The sequence below is a fragment of the Pleurodeles waltl genome, chromosome 4_2, assembly GCF_031143425.1.
Source record: "Pleurodeles waltl isolate 20211129_DDA chromosome 4_2, aPleWal1.hap1.20221129, whole genome shotgun sequence".
In the NCBI taxonomy this organism is placed as follows: domain Eukaryota; kingdom Metazoa; phylum Chordata; class Amphibia; order Caudata; family Salamandridae; genus Pleurodeles; species Pleurodeles waltl.
In genome coordinates this window covers 121,231,744-121,253,196 of record NC_090443.1, presented here as the reverse complement: position 1 = coordinate 121,253,196, position 21,453 = coordinate 121,231,744, and the positions used below count along the sequence as shown (strand labels likewise).

Here is a 21,453-nt window from a genome sequence, read left to right as displayed (position 1 = left end):
CAATGGAGGGGTAAGAGAAAGGGTCTAACTTGGTAATATGTGGTCTAGTTGGTTGCGTGAAAGGTAGGTGATGGGCATCAGTTAAGATCTGGCGCTATCCTGGTCAGAGAGGAGGGATTCAAGTTGCATTTCTTCGGATACGCGAGTGTCAAGAACCGAAAGACGAAAATAAGTGAGAGACCCAATCAGTTTGTACATTGTACAAAAGCAAAACCAGAAAGACACAAACTCGCACTTTTTCTTATGAAAGTAACGTTTATTAGGTCAACATATAATAAATACTGTTAAATATAAAAACTGCAGACCCTACTTGTAACAAAAGTGGCCTCCCAGTCACCTTGGACTGGTGGTATAAATAAGTGTCACATTATTTCAGGAACAATAAAGTATCACGTAATATGCTGCCAAATATTAAAAATGAACATTCTAATAAGTGAGAAATAAATAATAAGGCTACATATTTTAAATAAACTCACAATAGGCTGGGTTTCATTAATAAAATACTACTGGCAAACGGAAAATATACTCAGTATGTATTATAGGGATGCCTGGGGGTTGAATCCCATTTTCAGCTAATGGAGAATTCGTGTTTGTTTTTCCTGATATTTTTGATAGGACTGAAGGTTTTACCTTCACGAGAGACGGACTCTTCACTTTTCTCAGCAGCAACAATATTGCACCGCAGAGAACGAGGTGCAAAAACATCATGGATCGGGCAAGATGTTTGGTGGGTGGCTTTCTTCACAGATATACTGAGAATTGGAGAAAATAAGTCGTTTTTTTCTCGTAATATTCAAAATTTGCAACCACCCGTGGTTTACAGGTTTTTAAAGCTCTGTAAACGTTAAGCAATCGTTTTCTCCTTGGGGTCCATTTTTCTTCTGAAGCACCTTGGTGGCCTGCTGAGGGCTAAGAGGGCCGTGACAAAGCAGGCATGGTTCCCTTATGAGCATTTTTTTTCACTGTTGTGTATGATAATAAACTTAAGGTGGTCTGATTATTTTTTTTACTGACTCACCAACTATCAAAACTAAATCCACTAAAGGCCAATACACCCGCTTTTTGACGTGCTACTTGACAGACCCTTCTTTAAAAACAGTTGGTTGGAATGCTATACAAAACCGCCCACCTTACTAATAGATTTTGGTGCTGCTGGTTATTACTGCACGATGATCTAATTATTATTGGATGGTAAAAGGGAATTTAGAACCCGTCTGGTCGTTTACTGAGTCTCTCACGTTCTGGAGCATATTAGCCTAGCGCCAGATGAAGTGCGGAAACGGCCTCAGCGTTTTTAAGTGATGGAAGAGAAACGTTTCCCTGTTACCCTACTTAACCCTTTGAAATAACTCAATGGGTTAACGCCTTCATGAAGCAATACATTCCTGTAGTCACTCAAGCCCGTATTTATACTTTTTTTGCGCCGCATTTGCGTCGTTTTTTGACGCAAAACGGCGCAAACCTACAAAATACAATGGCATTTTGCAAGTTTGCGCCGTTTTTGCGTCAAAAAACGACGCAAATGCGGCGCAAAAAAAGTATAAATACGGGCCTCAGTCTCTCATCCTCCCAAGGGTCACTTCATTGAAACAGGTCATTGATTGTGCACTCTATGGGCGCTCTGTTGGCGGTTTAGTGGTCTCTTCAGCAGTACAGCAGTCAGTGACATGCACCTATGGTCTGGCTGGCATGTGGGGTAATTCTTCAGCGGTGCTGATTCCTTCTGCTGTCTCTTGCCCCTTCACACCTACTTTTCCGCACATTTTAAACCAACATTTTCCTCAGCTTTAGACAGCTCCTCAATTCTGCAGACATGATCAGCAGCAGCGTGGTCTCCAATTGATGCTGCCCTCAGCTGTCTGAATTGGAAAGGGGTGCTACGATGCTTCTGTACTTTGCCGCTATAGAATTGTGAGGTGTGCTAATAAATCGAGTTGAAGACCTAGCTAGTAAGTGCTCTAGTTTACATAACAAGATAAAAAAGTCAGTTTGTTCATAGTAGATTTGACCATTAAACATATGACGGATTATAAAGAGGCATAAATATACATGTTCATTTGTGCTGACATGAAGAAATAACTTCTGATTCATTCTCTGTTTTTTTCAAAGAGACCAGATTTTCTCCACGTTATAGAACTAGACCCCTTCGTGGAAGGGGTCTGATCACTCTACATTCACAGTGACATAAGGAAACCTATTTCTCCGCCCCTAAGGTTCCAGGCAAGGTCCCCTCAGGACCAGTGCATTGTGCATTGCTGCTCTCTCCATGGACCTTCGACAGAGGTTGTTTGCGTCGCTGTGGTGCGGCTTGTGCTGCTGCATCTTTATCGATCTGCAAACTGCAAGTTGATTTCCTTTTCAGGCACCAAGAGTGTCCTGGTCATGGGTCTCACAATGCTGTCTTCTTGCTCTGGCTTGACTTTGAAATGAGTCAGAATCTGAAAGAAAAGGGATAAGATTCTATAGTAAATTCACCATTGATCGTGATACGATACTCTTATGTTGAGCTGGGACATAATTCTCTGATTTATGAAGTGCATTTTATTATTTTGGACCCATTCATCAGCAAACAATACATAGGACTACACAGATCTTTGCACAGTCTTTGTTCAATCCATGGTTTATCTTTCAAACATTACTTGTGTATTTCCTCAAAACCCACTTCTGAAGCTAGTTTCCTGTGTAGATCTCCATACATTCCCCACTACATTACTAACCTACACCTCATTTAGCATGCTGATCATTAAGACATCACTTAATAATCAATACAATTGATTTTTTCCATCAGTGTCGTTGAAGTATTCCTTCCTCTGCTCTCTTTTGTGTCAAAGTGCACGATGCACACAAAATGACTGCACAACTGGTTTGCTTTCCCCACAGCCTTTGTTCCATGCATATCAATGCACTTCCATCATTGTGTGCCTCAGTGTCACCCAGGCATCATTGAGTGGATCACTCAGTCCACATCATGGTGTCAAGCACTTCAGTGGTGCCTATAACTTCCACACTTCTGTAGTTTTATTGATCATAATAGTGCTCCTCGTTGTCCTTTTCTACCAACTGGCCCAATGCACATAACTGACTTGCCTTGTAGTATGCTGACTTGTAGCTAAACAGGTTCGGTAAGTGGACTTTCTCCACAATTTTAGCACCAGTGTTCTTTGATGTCAAGTTGAGAAGAGGCTGGCCTCACCTTATATTGCCTTAAAATGTCACTTTCTCTTACAACCTATGATTGCGGTGCAATTTAAGAAAGTTCTTCTCTGGTTATTACTATCTTCCCATGATTCCCCTTATAACTCAATGGTTGATATTTAGCTGAGGATTTGAGGTGACACATTCCTCAATTAATGGTACCCTTGGTATTTCTGAGGATTGCAAGCATTTTTTACTCTCCTTTAATCCCATAGGATTCTCCTAACATTGCAATAAGAGATTTCCCATCAATATCCCTATAATTGGTCTCAGTACTCCCACATGGGCAGCCCCCAGCAGCACTCACTCTAGCTAGAGCCAAGTAGACTTCCAGCTCTGCAATCCGTTTCCCGATGCAGCTCCTCTTCCCGAAGCCGAAGGGGATAGAGGCGTATGGGTGGAAGGAGGTATCCTTCTTCAGCCAGCGCTCTGGCTGAAACTTGTCGGGGTTGGGAAAGGTTTTCTCATCCCGAGAGGTGGCGTAGTGGCACAGTGTAATCAGCGTCTAAGGAGAAGAAGAGAATGTTGTGAGGGAAAGAGCCTTATGAATAGTAATTAGTAATAGTTTAGTAACAGTAATAGTAATTAAGGAGCACAGACATCACATTAGAAAGCATTGCCAAGGAGCATCAGCACCTCTCTGTAGCCCTTTGGTGGGTTTCATCTCAGGATCAAGATGAATGAAGAAGATAATCTTAAATTCAGAAGATTACCTAATGCTTTGCTTATCTGCTAGAAAGAATTGGTGGCCACGTGAAACAGCATTATTTTATGTTTGCATTTTTAAAGGGTTGAATGTTTAGTTCAGCTCACCTTTTTTGGGATTGTGTATTCTCCCACTTGGATGTCTCTATCCGAGATTACTCGAGCATTGCCAGGGATAACTGGATACAACCTAATAAGAAGATGGAAGAGATGCAGTTAAGCCTAGGTGCATGCCTGCTTTTTTAGCACCACAGCTTCCAGAAAACATCGCTCTGAATTTGGAAGTCTATACATTTCCATGAAAGAATGCTATGGAAATGATAATGTGCATGAGCCTGACCATGGCTGCCAAAACAACCATTTTGGAAGACTGGGGCCGAAAGCAAGTGGCCCCAGAATCTGAAGATCTGGTGGAATTGGGAAACAGGAGGTAATCCGGAGCAAGTGTAGTTTATAGGTCACAATACCCAAATGATAAAAGCAAAATGCTGACATTTTAATACCTCTGAAAAGCATCACAAGCCTAATGATCAAATTTCAACCATAAGTCTAACCCTAGCCCTGACATCAAGCATAATGATAACCCTGGCCGTAGACCTAACCCTATTGCTAGTCTTGTATACTGTCTCTGAGTATAATACCAACATGTACTTTACATACTGAAAAAAGAAAAATGTAATATGATTTAAACTTAAAATATTTCAGGATGTAAGTATTTAACTTTTACTTTGCTACTTTGCTTTAGTTTTATCTTGAAGAGGGAATTCTGGGTGATAACTCCTGAAATATTAGCAAATAATATGGGTCAGAGACATGAAGCAATTACTTAAGTACATGGTTGTATGATACATGTAAAAATACAGGGTTATGTGAAAATGCTCTCTTATCTTCATCAAACAGATGTTTTAGTAAAGTCAGGACATAGGTGTTTGATTGCTGATACCACAAACTAAACTGGATCCCAACCAGCCCCCTAAACACAAGGCCTTCAAAGGGCTGGCTAAATTGAAAAATTGAAAAGGGTTCGTAAACAAGGAGTATGATAGCCTAGTAGTGCCCTGCTGAGGGAAACAGGCTTGTCTACATACATGCAAAGCTCTAACACTGCTATCCCTCAAACTGGGCAAAGTGCCGCAATTTGTATAATGTTAATGATGCTTGGATAACCATACCATCTTAGGGCACATTGGTTTCCTCACTGCTCAAACAGATCCATGCTCATTTGCTGTGTGCTAGAAACATTCTCTTAAAATGGCATTCATCTACTAAATGCAGTAAGTGCTTCCTTTTGTTAAGTGCATCACAAAAACTATGTTCAAGCTCATCTTTAGTCAAAGCGCGCTCTCACCTTAGCACTTCCTTCACAACAGCTTTCATCAGCGGCATCCCAGTCACATCTGCTGCAGAGGGGACCAGTCGGCCTTGCAAGGTATCCCTAATTTCGTGGTACAATGCTGTCTGGACTTCAGGGTGGCGGGACAGTTCATACAGGCTCCAGGATAGTGTACTTGAAATCTGTGAGGACAATGACAGGGACGACATTTAGTGACTTGAGAGAATGCAGCACAGTGGGTACGATATTTCTATGAACAGTACTACTTCTGGCCTTTTACACATTCTATTCAATATAAAATATATCTACATACAAATCTTAGTGAACAATGCTGCTTATGCATTGGGTTACAAGGAGAGATGGTAAAGGAGGGCTTAGTATTGATCCTCTATGCTACTTTTCTGAAACTCCAGACTTGTTCGGGTCTTCCCCCTTACCAGTCCCACACCACTGAATTTTAGAGAACATTGCCACTAGTACTGAAACTTTATTTTATAGTCTTGATTTTATTCCTACTTCTTTCTGTAGCGAATAAGTCTTGTATTAAATTCTTTACTGTGTTACGTTACTTAGAAACCTATCTTGAAAAAACATTGATTAAGCATAAAACTCATGAATAAATGTGCATGATTTAATTTTGTTATAAAAGATTCCATTAAAAATATAGTTTCATGTAATTAAGTGTAATAATTAATGACAAGTTACATTTACGTTTTTTAAAGTGTGTTCAACTAAGGCTAAAACTTTCTTTGTCCTTCTAATCAATATTTCACTTGGACCTCTGAAGTACAACAAAGTCGTTTTTTATTTGTTCTGATACCAAAAATAAAGTAATATTGGTATCAAGTATTCATTTCCTAACTCAAGTAGATTGGGTCATAGACAAATATATGTTCAATAGTTTCTTAATCAGAACAGTATAACCAACAGTGCTTTTGCTTCTGTTTGGTATGGGTCGATGATCCTTCAAACTGTGACAAGATCATTTATAAAAGTCTGAACTTTAAAAATCATTTTTTATGTTTGTGAATTGATGGTTTAATCCAGGCAAGACTGTATTTTTATGATATTTGTTGGTTGTAAGTGACTTGAGTTTTTATATTTTGACGACTGTTCTAAATCTGACAAAATATCCAGCTTTTCTAGCCTTCTTCACCAGTGGTTTGCACTATATTCTATCCATCTTAGAAAGCAGAGATACCTTTGGCAATTGATATTTGATTAGTGAAATATTAATTGAGGATCATTTAAGGATTGTGACTTCTCAGTTGGTGTAATCACTTCTTTTTCTTATTACGTTTTTGGTGTGTCCTAATTTGAATTCATGCAATCACAGTAAACGTTGATAACATAAATACTGTTGGGACAAATCAGTGAGGAAAGTCATAATTCAAGTCTTAACTGGCAGTGTTGCATGGATGATCCTAAATTTAGGATACTCTAACTATTTCTTACCAACAATTACTATAGTTTGTGTACAATATGTTGTTTGAAAGCAAGCACTCCATATAAAATCAGAGGGATTAGCTGGTTGTTTCAACAGTAGTGGTTGCACCAATATTTCAGCCATATTTCCTACAGAAAGGTTTGTTAACTCAGAAACCTTTGCAGTCTTACTTGATAAAAATGTTTGTGAGCGTTGGAGTTCAACTTCTTTTCTAGGTCTACTCCAAGATAGGTATAATGCATGTGTGTGACCTGCTAAACTAATTTGCTTTCCAGGACCACGCTAAACATCATGCAGTACATCCAAAGTACGCTATTTTTGTTTTTTAGTGATTTATTGACAATTTTTCAGGATACTGAAAGCTTGTAGTCCGTTTAGTTGGTGATGTATGATGTTTGTGTAGAAGTTAAAATTTTCTATTTGGTCTGAGTATACTAAGTGAGTAACAGTGTTTGTCCAAATTTAAGGTGTCACTGTGACTCAATATATCAGGTATGTCAGCAATATAAAGTGAAAAATGTGAGGTACATAGATATATCCTGGTTTTAAGCCATTACCTGTTGGAATTACTGGCATTATGCCATTCCTATCTGACAATTTTACTTGAATCCAGATTTATGTATGTAGTTCAGCTAGTAGACAGAGGAGAGTCTGATCATCCTCATGGCGATAATATAATACAAGCATACCTGCATCATTCCCAGCCCGTGACACACTAAGATGATCTATGGTTGGCAAGCTTCCCATCTCTTCAGGTAATCGTGCCCCCTCCTTTCTCAAGCTTCAGCTTAACCATTGTTGCAACTGGTTCTAGACTTAAATCTGGGTAGTGGATGCTGTTGCTCTTGTATTATTCACACTGAATTGGACAGCCTATGGCAGGGAATTCCTGGAACATCCAAATAGACTTACTGTGTCGACGCCGGCCAGCAAAAGTTCTGTGACATTCCCATAAATTGCCTTCATGGAGAGCTTCTCCTGAGCTAGATAATATGTGAGGTATTTGCCTTCCACAGCTTCTCCCCGGGACACTTTCTCTGCCACTTCAGCCATTCTCTTATCAATATGTCCCTTGGCTGCAAAGAAAACATAACACATGGTGAAAAGAGAAATGGGCAGCAGGAATCTTTCTCTGGAGTCAATAGGAGGATTCAATGAGATATTTCAGAAAAAATATACTTTGCTTTAAAACAGTTACGAGAATGGCAGGAGAAAGGCAGATTATGAGCCTAAAGTAGGGAACAATTATGGACCCAGAAACAATGACTGGCATTACAGGGAGCTTGTGAGCCACTGATCATGGAAACAGTGTTGTGGTGGCAGGAGAAACATGGGTTATGCATTTAGAATCCACATCTTGAATCATATGATGAACATTGGTCACAAACTGATAAAACTCCTCACATTGGGGGGAATAGGGAGGGATGAGTTCACACCAATTTGTCTTCGTGTTCCATACAGAAACCGAGATACTTGTTGGGATAAAGTCTGGGGTGAGATCAATTCAATAGCGTGATATCAAAGGGGTTAGATTAAGAAGTATTCCTACAAGTGTATGGGATTTTGATGTAGACAACGAGGGGAGGAGAAGGTCAGGCTGGGAATGCATGACCACAAATTTATTGAGTTCCAGCAATGAGGGAGCATAACAGTGGTAGGATAAGTATTACCAAAGACATAAAGAGCACCCATCAAGGTAAAATATCATAACTAGACGCTGGCAGACAGAAAGATAGACAAAAAAAGGTAATTTGTTTATAGTCAATAATCCTAAAAGTACATATACAGTTATAATATTAGATAACAGCTTTAAAATATATATTTGCGACAATGAACTATACTTTTTACAAAAATTCCAACTGCAAAACTGGGTTCTTGATCGCTAAGTACCTGCAGATAGAAAAAAGCTAGACTGTAACCTATACAATTCTTGGCTTTTAATAAAGGATATAAAACAGTTTTTGCTTACAAAATATAAAAGTTACAAAAAAGAGTAAAGTGCATCAGCGTTGGAAGTGAAACATCGTCACAGGAACATACAATTGAGCAATCACCATCAAACTGGCACAACAGAAACCATAATAGTGTATGTAAAGTCTGTCCTGAATCTGAGCAGGCAAGGCACTCTCCCAATAGCCAGATGTATGCAATAAATACTGTTAATACCCTAGCTAGTTTTCAGATTAAGGGCCTGATTTTGATTTTGACCAAAATATAAATCCCATAGGAAATAATGGGATTTATATTTTTGTGGATGATGTAATAACCCATCCACCGAAATCAAAATCAGGCTCTAAGATATTTTCTGCTGGTAGGCATAACACGCAAAGTTCTGTCTTTTTCGGCGCTCTTGGATTTTTAAAAAAAGTACGCCATAACCATTGCTTATCTTTAACCATTGCTTAACTTATTCAGTTATCAAGATGGGTGTGCAAAAATGGAAGGTCAACCCTTGTTAACACAACGCTTAACAAACAATAACTATGGGATATTCAGCCCCCAGGTCGCACATAAGGTAATCTCATAACTTGCTGAGTAAAGGAGGCATGGGGATTGGTGCACATAGACAACCATAGCATGAGAGAGTTCAATTAAGTCCTTTATAAACATTAGCCAACGTTCTTCATGAAAAATAAAATACGGACAACTGGGTGATTGAGATAGTAGTAGCCGACCGAAGCCGTTCTCCTCTTTTGGCGCTGGGCTTGTGCATACCTCCACACACCAGACCCGTAAATTTCTATGGGTACACATTGAGCTTTATAGATCCCCAAAAAAGCCACAATGGGCTTTCTTCCCACTAAAGGGCTAAAGTTGAAAAAGGCACCAATAGACTGAAGAAATTTCTGGCTTCTGGCTGTAATGTTAGAGTGCCATGAGCCAGAAGCATCAAACCAAACCCCTAAATAGGGAAAGCTAGAAGCCTCGGTCAGCTTGTTAGAGTTGATGGTTAAAGCACTCATGTTCAAACTCCTACAACCACAGGCCACTATGTGTGACTTAGCGTAGTTTATGCCATTTCTAGGCTATACATAAAGTTACCCAAGACCAAATTTTTCAAACTCCGAGGGGTACACGCCAACAACACAGCATCATCCCCATATATAATAAACAGGGAATAAGGACACGATTGTTCAAGGGGACATCTTGCCCACATTCAATTAAGTGGAAGTTCAGATTGTTAATGTAAAGCATATAGAGTATTGCTGCTAAGGTACAACACTTTAGCACTCCCATTTCAGGCTGAAAGCATCAGAACATTCCCTATTAGGGCCATATCTTACTCTGGCAGATAGGTTGCTGTTTAAATCAGACAAAAAGCTCACCAGAGCCATATCAAGTGCCAGCTCCAATCGCATAGGCTACAACCTAGACATGTTAATGTGATCAAACATTCCATGGTGCCTAGGCCCTCTCTGAGCCGATAATGGCAAACACTAAGAATATTTTCTTTGTTGATCCAAGTCCTTATTCTGTTAAAGATCGCTCTACCCAAGACATATGCCGATAAATCAATGAAACTGTTCTACAACAGCGTGAGTCACGACGATCATCCTTTATAAAAAATGGGTACTAACAGGGAGGAAGTCACTGGATTTACGGCAATTAGACTAAAACATATCCTCACCGAAAGCAAACATGTAGTCCCATGACTCACAGAACTTCTGCCAGGGCCTTCGGAAGATCTTGTGCAGAAACTTGGGCATGGCCATGGTGAGCAGTGTCATCACAAACATCGTGTTTATGGACTGGATGAACTTCTCTGTCTCTTGGGGAACAGTTAGTTCCAGGCAGCCGATACGCGATTCAAACAGCACAGAAGAAATACCTGGAGAAGAAGAACAACAAAAAAGATCACTACAGTACACTATGAATAAGAATCCAACGGTAACTCAATGAGCATAAAAGGGATTGGGTGGGACACTAGTTGACAATAAAGCAGAGAGGGTACAAGAGCTAAGCAAATGCATCAGGGGCACACAACAGAAGACACAGACACTCCAACCTAAAGCCCAGTAAACATGAGTTACAGGTGTCACAGAATGATTGAAAGGTCTCTGAGTACAAGGCTGTGAAGAGCATGAGACTGCTTCTAAAGTGTGTGACTGATGCCACATTGCACACCTTTTTTAAATAAATAGCACTGGAAACACAGTGGGACAGTGTTTTTAAAATCCACCCATTGTTTCACACTAGCAAACACATACAAAAGTGTAAAAATATAACTACACTCCAATAAATTACAATACTGAACATCAAATGGTAAGAACCCAATGATACTGTTCAGCTGGAGCACAAACATTACCCCTGAGATTCAGGTCAGCCACTGCAAGCACATACTCACAGCCAACTTGGAGATGCTCACTTTTCACAAATATAATTACCCAGGCATGGACCAAATTAAGAGACAGTGACACTGAATTGGATATAGTGTATGCCATTTGAAGGATTTTCACGCAAAGGGAAACCTGAATTATACGATGACTAAAATATTCATATTCAGATTCAGAATCCTTTTGCATTTCTCTATGTCACCATATCGCCACTGTCAAATTCTGGTGTATTTTTCACCAACACTACTCAAACTATGATGTCATCACTTAGCATGGAAGTGCAGCAGGAGACCACGTCCTACAAAGACCTCTTTCTGTAGATTCTGGAAATGCATTTTAAAAATAGCTGCCTTGTGCAATGCCCGAAGATATATGGAAGATGGGACACTAATTTCTGTCTTCTATGTGTTGAGGGTCAAAGTGAGACAGTGATTTGCATTGTGGTAGAGAGGTGCCCACAAAGGCACATCAAAGGGCTCTATGCCTGCGTCGCATGTTCCTTGTGGATGGCAGTGAATGGTGCATGGGAGTGAAGGAAAACTGACACACACACATTTTCACTCTTGTTTTTCATTTGCATCCCCGTCCACAAGTCCCACCTTCCAATCCAAATTTGTAGAACTCGCTGGAGATGTCCTTGACCACTAGCCGCTCGTCCTGGCTACGCTGATGCCGCAGCTTCTTGACCAGGTCACCAACCACTTCATTCAGGACCCCACTGTAGGCCTCAACTTCCTTTGGCTTCAGCATGTGCTTACCCAGCAGGCTCCGCAGCTTCTGCCACTCCTCCCCCTCTCTGGAATAGGAAGCAGAGAACGTGGCACTTAGAATACAAACACTGACACCTCGTTTTTTGATTGATATCAAGCCGCCTCACAGGTTATGCAATCTGATTTATTGTTATATTTCCTACCCAGACTTTGTATTTTTTGTAATACATCCAGGCCTGATATTTCTTGATCCTATTTTATCGTATCAGAGTACTTGTGTCACATCAGACGTAGCCTTTAATAAGGAAACAGTTAACATCAGCTCTTCCAGAGCTCTGCTTACGTATGGACGGATGAGCGGACATTTATATGTTCCACAGACTTGGCAGCAATTGATCTGTGTCTGTGGGAAACAAAATATTGCCATTTTCCGGATACCCTTTCAAGTTTTAGATCCCCAAGCTGTCTTTTTCTTCCCTTTGCATAAGATTGAGCTGTGTTTGGAAATGTAGACTGGTGTATTATTTTCAGGTCTTGAAGAAGTTGCTGTGCAACAAAAGCAGCTGATACACAACTTGAGAATATCGTTTGCAGCATGACAGGCGTACAAAACTGTCACAATGCAAACATGACTATGATTTAGTTAAAGGAGAGTACCTGCACTTCTCAGCACATGTGCAATACTTTCAACTGGAGAGTACCAGCAGTTCTCAGACGTAGGCAAGTACTCTGGCATTGGGTACCAGCACTACTAGTTTTCCATTTAAAACACTGATTTTACTTCTATTCACTCGCCTAACAAAATGCTCCCATAGCCCTAAATGGAGTCAACCGCTTTACAAATAAGTATATCACCCTCTAAAAAGTGTTCATTCTCCATTGACCTCAATAGAGTTGTATTATAAAAACCGGATTCATCTGCATTTTTTGAGGCAAGAAGTTGATTGCTGGCATGGAACTACCAGACATTACTGCACGTCTATGAGTACCAGAATGCTTAAAATCAGGAGAGATTAAATTTCTACCGCGTCAAATTAAATAATCTGCGATCTCTGTAGCCCCATGAGTGCTCAACGAACTACTCACTTCCTGGTCTTTCTTAATGTGTCAACGAGTGACAACATGTGCATGGACCGGAGAAGGGAGTGAGTAATGAAGCGTGAGTCACCCGCTGCTCGGGGCCGCAGTCTTTCTATCTCCGTTAGAAATCTAAGGCACGCCTAGACAGCCCGATCTTCCCTGTTCCGGCGGCTCTGTCGAGCGCCAGCAAAGATACTCTGGGTATTGGCAGGAAGTGGTAGGGCCATGGGTGACGCAGTCAAACATGGCAGGCCTTCCCGAGGCCTTACGCCGGTGCCACACTGGCAGCACGCCGGAAGAGCGTGGCAAGCCTCCTGGAAGTGAATCAGATGCGGTAACACAAATAAGCAACCCACATCTCACCCCAATTCCGGCATCACAAAGGTAGAAAGCAGAAAGCTGCAAGAGTGAGCTGAAAGGTCAGGGAGAGTCTGTAAATGGATTAAAGAGGTCGGAGATGGCTTCAGGATTACATGCTCCCTGCTCACACATTCAATTGCACCCACATTTTTATCTACAAATTAAGCACTGCCTCCCACCGCAGGGGCGTCAGGGACCAGGGTCCTCTGTTGGCAAGTGTAACACATAGTATAACATTTATTACATTTATGTTTTACTTTTCACTAATTTTCACCCCACCCATCTTTCTTAAAGCCTTGCATTTGGTCCTGATTTAGTGTTTGGTGGAGGGGGTTACTCTATCACAAACGTGGCGGATATCCCGTCCGCTGTAGTTCAATCAGGCCCGGTTCCAGGAATTTATATCTGGAGGGGGCGTTTGGGTGGGCCAATGTTTTCCAATTTTCGACAATTCTCGAGGTAGCCTACAACCTGGGCTCTGGTGCCTCTGCATTTGCTGCATCATTGGCAGGTAAAACTCTGTCTCCTCTTCCCCAACACACACCTCCCCACTGCAGCTTGCCTCAGACATGAGCCAAGGTTTTCTTTTTACTGGCATGCCCAGAGTTTTGTCTCAGACAGAAAAATAGGTAAAATCATCTAAAGGCTGTATTTTTCTCCCTATCAGTACAAAGGTAAACTAGCTATTATTAGAACAATACACTATAAAATGTATTCTAGAGATTTCTTGTTCACCCCTGACTGATAATTAAATACAAGTGAAAAAAATCACATTTGCCAGCATGGAGGAAGAACTTAACAGTTGCTTTCTCTGTGGCCGCTTTTGCTGTTACTGGGAGGGCCAAAGGTCATGTTTGGGTGGGTCTGGCCCACCTGGCCCATCTGCTAGAACCGGGCTTGATTACAATCCCATTATAGCCTATGGATCTTGTAATACTGCGGACGGGAATCTTCGTCAAGTGATGGAGTAACCCTTCCACCAATCATTAAGTCGTTAATTTGGCAAAAACACCACAGTTTTTTTAATCTTAAACATGTTTTATATTTCATAGAGTCGTGTACAGTTGATAACTAATCCTGAAATAGGGGTGGGATTCCAACTCCCCCTGAGCGTACAATTAGGGTATTAGTGCGAAGACACAACTTTCTTTTCATGGTAAAGCCTATGTAAATGATCAATATTGTTATTTTTAAAACGGGTCCCAGTTAGTTTTCTAAAACAGCAAGAGAACATCACAACCCAGTTAAAAGTAGGATTTTGTGTGTCTCGTCTTTATTCATGCATAATCACTTGTAATTTTGAACCCTCTTTCAATGGAAAACCCGTACTCACGCAGTGAGGAGTCCGTAGGCATGCCCCCGGCACTGGCGGTAGTCCTTCCAGGAGGAGAGGTCCGAGCGTATGGGGTGCTTCCCCTCTTGCCTCAGGACCTGTTCAATCAAGGACGGATCGGCGACGTGGACGGTCAAAATGGGGCCGAAGCTTGCCTTCCAAACGGGGCCAAATTTAGCTTTTCCCTCCAGCTAGAAGAGAGAGAGGACACATCGTTTTTCACAAATAGTTGACAAGTTTGCAGGAAAAAGTTTTGCACAAATTGCTTATGTCTTGGCATTGGCACAGAAAGGCTCCCTGATGTCTCCAGGAGCAACTGACTATATTTACATAGCACCAAAGACGTTATTACTGCTATATAAGTGCAGTCTCCCAATTTCAGTGGTAAAGGCACTGATTCACTGGACGATATGTTGTTTTGTTCAAGATGGCAGTGTTGGGACAGGTGCAGAAATTTAAATTATAACCCAGATCTTCTGATGCACACCAAATCAATACTATGTATTGTTTCCATGTCTGTTCATCTGAACACCCCAGATCTCATCAAAGAATCTGTAGTTGTGGTTGATGAGTCAGCCAGAAAAAAACATACAGTTCCTTTATTTCCTCTGGTGGTTTAAATGACTTTTTGAGTATTACAGCCACAAATGATGTCAGGGACTCTAGACTGGGTGTTCTCGTTTGTCGTCTGATTCCTGCAACGAAGGGTTGCATCATGCCAGGTGTGGGTGGTTTTCTTTACATTCCTGTTCCTCTAGTCATCCTTGTGATAAAGTCTCCCTGTGTAAAGCCCCACTACCAGAAAGCAAGGGAAAGAGGCGGGCACAACACAAGAGACGGAAACTGAGTGATACTAAGTCTAATTAGCTCTGCATTATGCAAACACTGAGCCTTGAAATCTTTCTCATTGTGTTTAGCCGGTGCTGTCATCACCGGCTGCAGTAATGCTTGAAGCGTCAGGCCAGTCGTAGTATTTTAACATGACTGACACTAGACTTCAGATCTAGGCCTGGCTCTGTTGAAAGAAGCATCGAAAATAAAATATGATTGACTGTGGCACTGAAGTCCCCTATCTGCTGGGGAGTTTAGCTGGTCACCACAAATCAGCCCCCAGCACGGTGACGAGGTACCTGTGCACCAGGTGTGCATTCTCACAGCTGTGCTCTTAGCAGCCTCTGTCCACCAGACCCACAACAATAGGCCATGATGGCGCAGACAGCACAGTGAATAATTCCTTCGGCATGGGTAGAGCTGCCTGATCCTTCAGGCAGAGGAAGGTGAGGAACTGTGGTTCTTGCCTTTTAGGGCTTAATATGCCCAGAGGTTATTTTAGAAGAACTGGCGCTTGATGTTTACCCTACTGTCCTGGCTCATTTTTTCACTGACTCAACAGTGTTTGAAAATTGTCACTTACCCACCTACACCACCTTTTTAGGCGAACATATGCTTTCAGGTAAGTCACTTTGAATGAAGTCAGTTGAAACGCACATTTTTCATCTCAACTTTGAAACAAGAACTTCAACTATCGATTAAGAGAAACGGTACAGCTAAAATATATTTTGCGGGGTGAGCCAGGGTTGTGCGGTCATGCTGTAGTTGTTACTTTGTAGCATTGGGCTCCTGTGCTGTGGTACTGTAGTGGGTTTCAAACAGCGCGAAGGACCACTTTAGCGATGTCCTAGATCCTGGTCAATCCGCGGGCCTCTAAGTGACCACAGAAGTATCAGCGCCCAGAAGCTACTCAACTCCTGCCACACAAACCGCTATTTCATGATGCTACATGTTGAGCATGGGCAAGCTGAATGCAGACATACCTGTAAATAATTAGAACTAACTTTCTTCCAGAGTAGTAATTCCGTGCAACTAATCCGTATACTAGCTGTAATAATGGTGCATGACATACAACTAACTTCAAAACCTGCAACTAACACTTTGAACCGATTCTGGGCTCCACTGAGTTGCTTCCTGCCCCTCCGCACAACGCTTCAATGCCTCATCAGAGGTAGTAAGTGCAAAGTATAAATCTGCAATTCAATACAATAAATTTGAATATGGAGTTAATGTATTTGAAAGTTGAATAATCGTGGTCCTGGGGGTTCTTAGTCTCACTGGTAGACATCCTCACGTACATGCAGGTAATAACCGAGCTACCCATGAGATGCATTGACTTTATTGCTGACTTCCTGGGTGCTGAACATTGTTCATTTATTTGTTTGAGGCCAAAGAACACACCTCATAGCACTGCATCTCTTAACACTGTGTTCGATGACTGGAGACCCAATCGGTCTCTATGGCCAACGCAAAGATTATGTTTTTTTTCCCAAACGTACCACAGGTCTTCTGTGCGACTCATCACGCTGTGAAAAGTGAGATATTTTTAGTGGGTTTTGAATTGCAAGATAATTTGTGTATTTTCTAAATCCATACATTAATTACAAGTTGATTTGTCTCTACAAATTGTGCTTTTCCAATTTTGAAGGAAACTAGGGCAAATCTGGCTGTGTCGGCCTATCAATTCTTTTGTCGAGCCCTGTCAGGCCTAGTTTACAATTACAACAGACCAGGCACAGAATCTGGGAAACAGTATGTGCCGTGTGAAAAGTATGCTCTGACACCTTGCACACATTCTTACTGCATAGTGTGTTGACACCACTCTTTGGCAATGGAGGGGTACTCAAATAACAATAGAAAAGTCTGAAAGATGTGATCACGTTGTCATGGATGACGCACCTTGTGGTGTTTGGATATAAGGTGACTCATATAGTGGTGTAGCCTTGCAGCAGTGCTTTGCTAAGCCCACCAGGCTTCCACACAGAGCTAATGATTCTCTTGTTGGTCAGAAGGGTTGATGTCAAGGTCATGCACACCTCCCGGTTAATTGTCTCATTACTAGTTGATGACATGTCTACTTGACCATGTGACTAACTGGACCATAAATGAGATATCCTTCCTTAATGCCACATTGGCAAGGTTAGGGTCATTCCTCTGTGCAGGAAATAGCTGCTTCCCGTACGCCATTCTTAGGTTACTTTTCACACAAATACCTACCATTTTCTCCAAAATGCTAGATTTTGACTAGCTGGAAATTTGGATTTTTTAATGGATATTGAAGAAATTGCCGCTCCACATAGGCCTACTTTATCCACATCTCAAAATAGACCTAAAAACATTTCTAGTTTCCCACCAGATTTACACAATCAAGAACAACTTTGCGAAAAATAACCTAGCTAAAAACAAACCTAGTTTTGTTGGCAGCTTATGGAAGGTCACGCAATTTGGGAGCAGGGAACCGCTTCTGGTGCACTTCACCATGTTTTTGCAGAAGCAAGATCTTTACTTTAGAAGCATTTAATGGTTTCAAAGATTTGAAAGATTTAAGAATACAAAGGCTTTTATGGTGGCTTTATTCACAGTGAGCAAAGAAAAATATATTTTCCAACAGCCATATGACTCGTTTTATTGCTCTTTGAAGGAAGACTTAATGGGCCATGCTGAGACAAATGTCTGCCTACACATTTCTGTAGCAGCTGCATTAGCCCCTGGGCTATCTACAGTAACCCTCCAGACATAGCTCATGTTAATGGTAATAGTGAATAACATACGAGCAAAAGGCAGATGTCTTCAAACTCCCAATGTACAAGTCATGCGTAAATGTCAGGTTTTATACGGAGCTCACAATTGTGCCTTGTCTGGTAATGAGCAGAAGGCAATTTCGTGATTTAACACACTAAAAGTGATGAAAGGAATAGTTGCAAATAGTGATACCAGCGTCAGTCGCTCTGGGTGGCATTCCAGCCCATGGTTTCTCTCCCACAGGTCCACTCCAGACAGAGGCCTATGTCCTAGGATGAGATGTGTAACATAAGATGCTCAGATGCAAGACGCAGATAGGTGTGCGGCCAGGCTATGGGCTGCGAGGCGAAGTGACAGACTATAGGCTATGATAGGCTCCCCTAAACTGCAACCTATGGTGCACGGCCTTAAGCTGTGCTTAGGTATGCAGCTAACCCCCAGACTGTGGGTTTCAGCTAAAAGTGTTATAAACTGGGGTGTGATGTGAAGCGCTGCTAACTGTAATGCGCAGCAGTGAGCTGTAGGCTGAGATGTTCAGCCATACATTACATACAGGTACGAGCTGCACACTCAATGCACAGCTACAAGCCGTGCACAGGGATACGCAGCAATAAGTTATAGTCAGCTACAAGTTGTGGGCTTTGAGCAGGGACTTAATGTAAACAGGGATATGATGTTCATGTATAACGTGTTGACTGAAATGTGCAATCACATCTGCAAACTGTAATGTGCAACGATAAACTGCAAGCCATATGCTACGCGCAGTTACAAGCTGCAACCTCAACGAACAGATTACACCTGTGGCTGCGATATGCAGCTGTACCCCATAGGTGCAGCTATAAGAGGCTGACAGTGGTGAGTGGGCAGCCATGACTGTGGGGTGTTGTGTAGCTAAGTGGTAGACTGGGGACTGTGACGTGGAGCTGTAACTTGCAGACAGTGATAAACTGCTGTAAACTGTGCACTGTGACATCTAGCTATAAGCTGCGAACTGTGATATGCATTAATACGTTGTGGGCTGTGACGTGCAACTACGAGTTGTGGATTGTGACGTGCAACTACGGGTTGTGGATTGTGACGTGCAACGACGGGTTGTGGATTGTGACGTGCAGTTATGCGTTGTAGATTGTAATGTGCAGCTATACGTTGTATATGTGTTGTGCAGCTATGAGCTGTGGATTGTGAAGTGCAGCTACGGGTTGTGGATTGTGGTGTACAGTTATGACTTGTGACGTGCAGCTATGACTTGTGGATTGTGATGTGCAGCTATGAGTTGTGGTTTGTGACGAGAATCTATGAGTTGTGGTTTGTGACGAGAAGCTATGAGCTGTGGATTGTGACGTGCAGCTATGAGTTGTGGATTGTGACGTGCAGCTATGAGTTGTGGATTGTGATGTGCAGTTATGGGTTTTGTGATGTGAAGCTATTAGTTGTGGATTGTGATGTGAAGGTATAAGTTGTGGATTGTGATGTGCAGATATGGGTTGTGGCATGTGATGTACAGTTATGAGTTGTGGATTGTGATGTAGAGTTGTGGACTGTGATGTGAAGCTATGAGTGTTGGATTGTGATGTGCAGCTACGACTTGTGGATTGTGACGTGCAGCTGTAAATTGCAGACCGTGATATGCAGCTACACGTTTTGGATAGAGATAAGAATATAGCTGCTGTCAACTATGGTGTATTTTCATAAATTGATATCCTTTAAAAGTAGTGTGGGCAGGTTTATCCTAACACTTTGCATCTGTCAGGATCTCCATCGCGTGCCCTACATGTACCACCATAATCTAAAATGTGCACATCCAGTTGGCAAGGAGTCTGACGCGTCCCCTTGGCATGTGCATGAAGGCCAGGAGAAGTGGATGCATCTTTTCTAGATGTTGTATTCTCTAGGCGTAAAACAACTGCCAGATATACCCTGCAGAAGTGACTGATATAGGGAAGCCGGCTTCCCTGGCAAGGAATTCCAACTTTGCTAGGTATGTTTACTACAATGCTGGGAACTTGGTTCAGCATCCGCCCACAGACCTTCAGGTCCCAGGCTCAAGCCCTAGCAGGGACAACTCAGCCTTTCATCCATCCGAGGTAGATAAAAAGGCTGCCTTTGAACTGGGGAATAGCAACACCCGTGACTTTAGCCGCCTAGTGACAATCCAGTCTGTGGTGTGTGCTTCATATTAGTGGTTATGTACTTATTGAACTGCTGTATTGTGGCACCTGCTGCAATTATGGCAGTGGGTCTGCAGGGAAACCTCTAAACCGAACTTTCTAAATTGCTGTGTATTTTTCATCAAACTTGTTTTTAAAATTGCACACATTGTCTGCCCGGGTAGCCAAAGGTTGAACAAGATACATATTATTTAGCATTAACTTATTTTAAATGTTTTATACCCTGTCAATTATGTTGTGATGCAGCCACTTTTTCATGCTTTGTAGAGCCCGCTGACTTTTTTTATTTTAGGCATGTGAAGCATGCTCACTCCAACGAAAAAAAAAAATATGAATTAGTAAGTACTTTACACAAGACTGTTTTTTCGCTGTCAGTAAGGCGTACAGCTTCAGGCACGCAAATGCCCCCCTTGGTGATGAATGCAGCGAGTTTTCAATAAAATGTACAACTGTATTTTGTGCTTATTCCACACACGTTTAGAGGGGCCTCTATGACAGGAGTTGTGATGGTTTTGAATTGTACCTCATATAATACTCACCCCAACAATATACTGTGGTCAAACCAGCATTACCCATAGCATCGATTTAAGAGATTTAACGCAGATTGCCATGCCAGACTGTGTACCTGTGAGATGCAAGATGCACAGCGCAGATACCTTGAGCTGTTTCGTAGGATATTGAATAGCTCTCCTCACCTGCTTTTTTCACTTTTGTGATTTGGGACGAATCGTTTTTATATATTTATTTCTGAATGCAGAACTTTAAACGCCAGAACACAAAGAAAGACTGAAGATGGGGTGAGCCATTAACATTTGACCTAGCGCATCTTCAGATCTCTGAAACAGATCTTTTCGGCAGTAGTTGATGTAACCCACTGAGCTCCCTTACCAGCAGGGGTGCAGCTGTGCCTTACCTGCAGTTCGTGCAGCCTCGACAGCCCCTTCTTGCAGAAGAGATCACTGATAAAGCTGAGAGTGGTGGGTCCTGGCACATCTGCCAGGGACTTGTGCCTTTTGATGACCTTCTCGGTGCCACGGAAAAAAGATTCGGCCCAGAGCTCTGGGACGCCCCTGAGGAAGGACGCCTTGAGGGACTGAGCCATAATTGTCGCCCAGGTGGGTGCCAGGTACAGCTTGCAAGCAGCATTTTGGCTGCGTCCCCTGTCCCTATTTATAATGCTGTCTCTCACGCTAGAGTAGGATGGCTGCAACTGTG

The 21,453-nt window shown here is 41.9% G+C and overlaps 1 protein-coding gene across 2 annotated transcripts; it reads right to left on the bottom strand.

Annotated features, from left to right (window-relative positions):
- Positions 1–235: 235 nt before the first annotated feature.
- On the bottom strand, positions 236–21,403 carry CYP27B1 (cytochrome P450 family 27 subfamily B member 1). 2 transcript variants are annotated; one of them, XM_069230922.1, is made up of 9 exons: positions 21,152–21,403; positions 14,498–14,688; positions 11,614–11,810; positions 10,309–10,509; positions 7,593–7,756; positions 5,249–5,415; positions 4,009–4,090; positions 3,503–3,700; positions 236–2,438 (listed from the first exon to the last, which is right to left on the bottom strand). In XM_069230922.1, exons 1-9 carry the CDS (start codon positions 21,338–21,340, stop codon positions 2,325–2,327), a joined length of 1,503 nt encoding a protein of 500 aa, XP_069087023.1. In that variant the 5' UTR covers positions 21,341–21,403; the 3' UTR covers positions 236–2,324. The 2 variants fall into 2 exon arrangements, with proteins under 2 accessions (XP_069087023.1, XP_069087024.1); XM_069230923.1 differs by having other exon boundaries at positions 10,339–10,509.
- Positions 21,404–21,453: the final 50 nt, after the last annotated feature.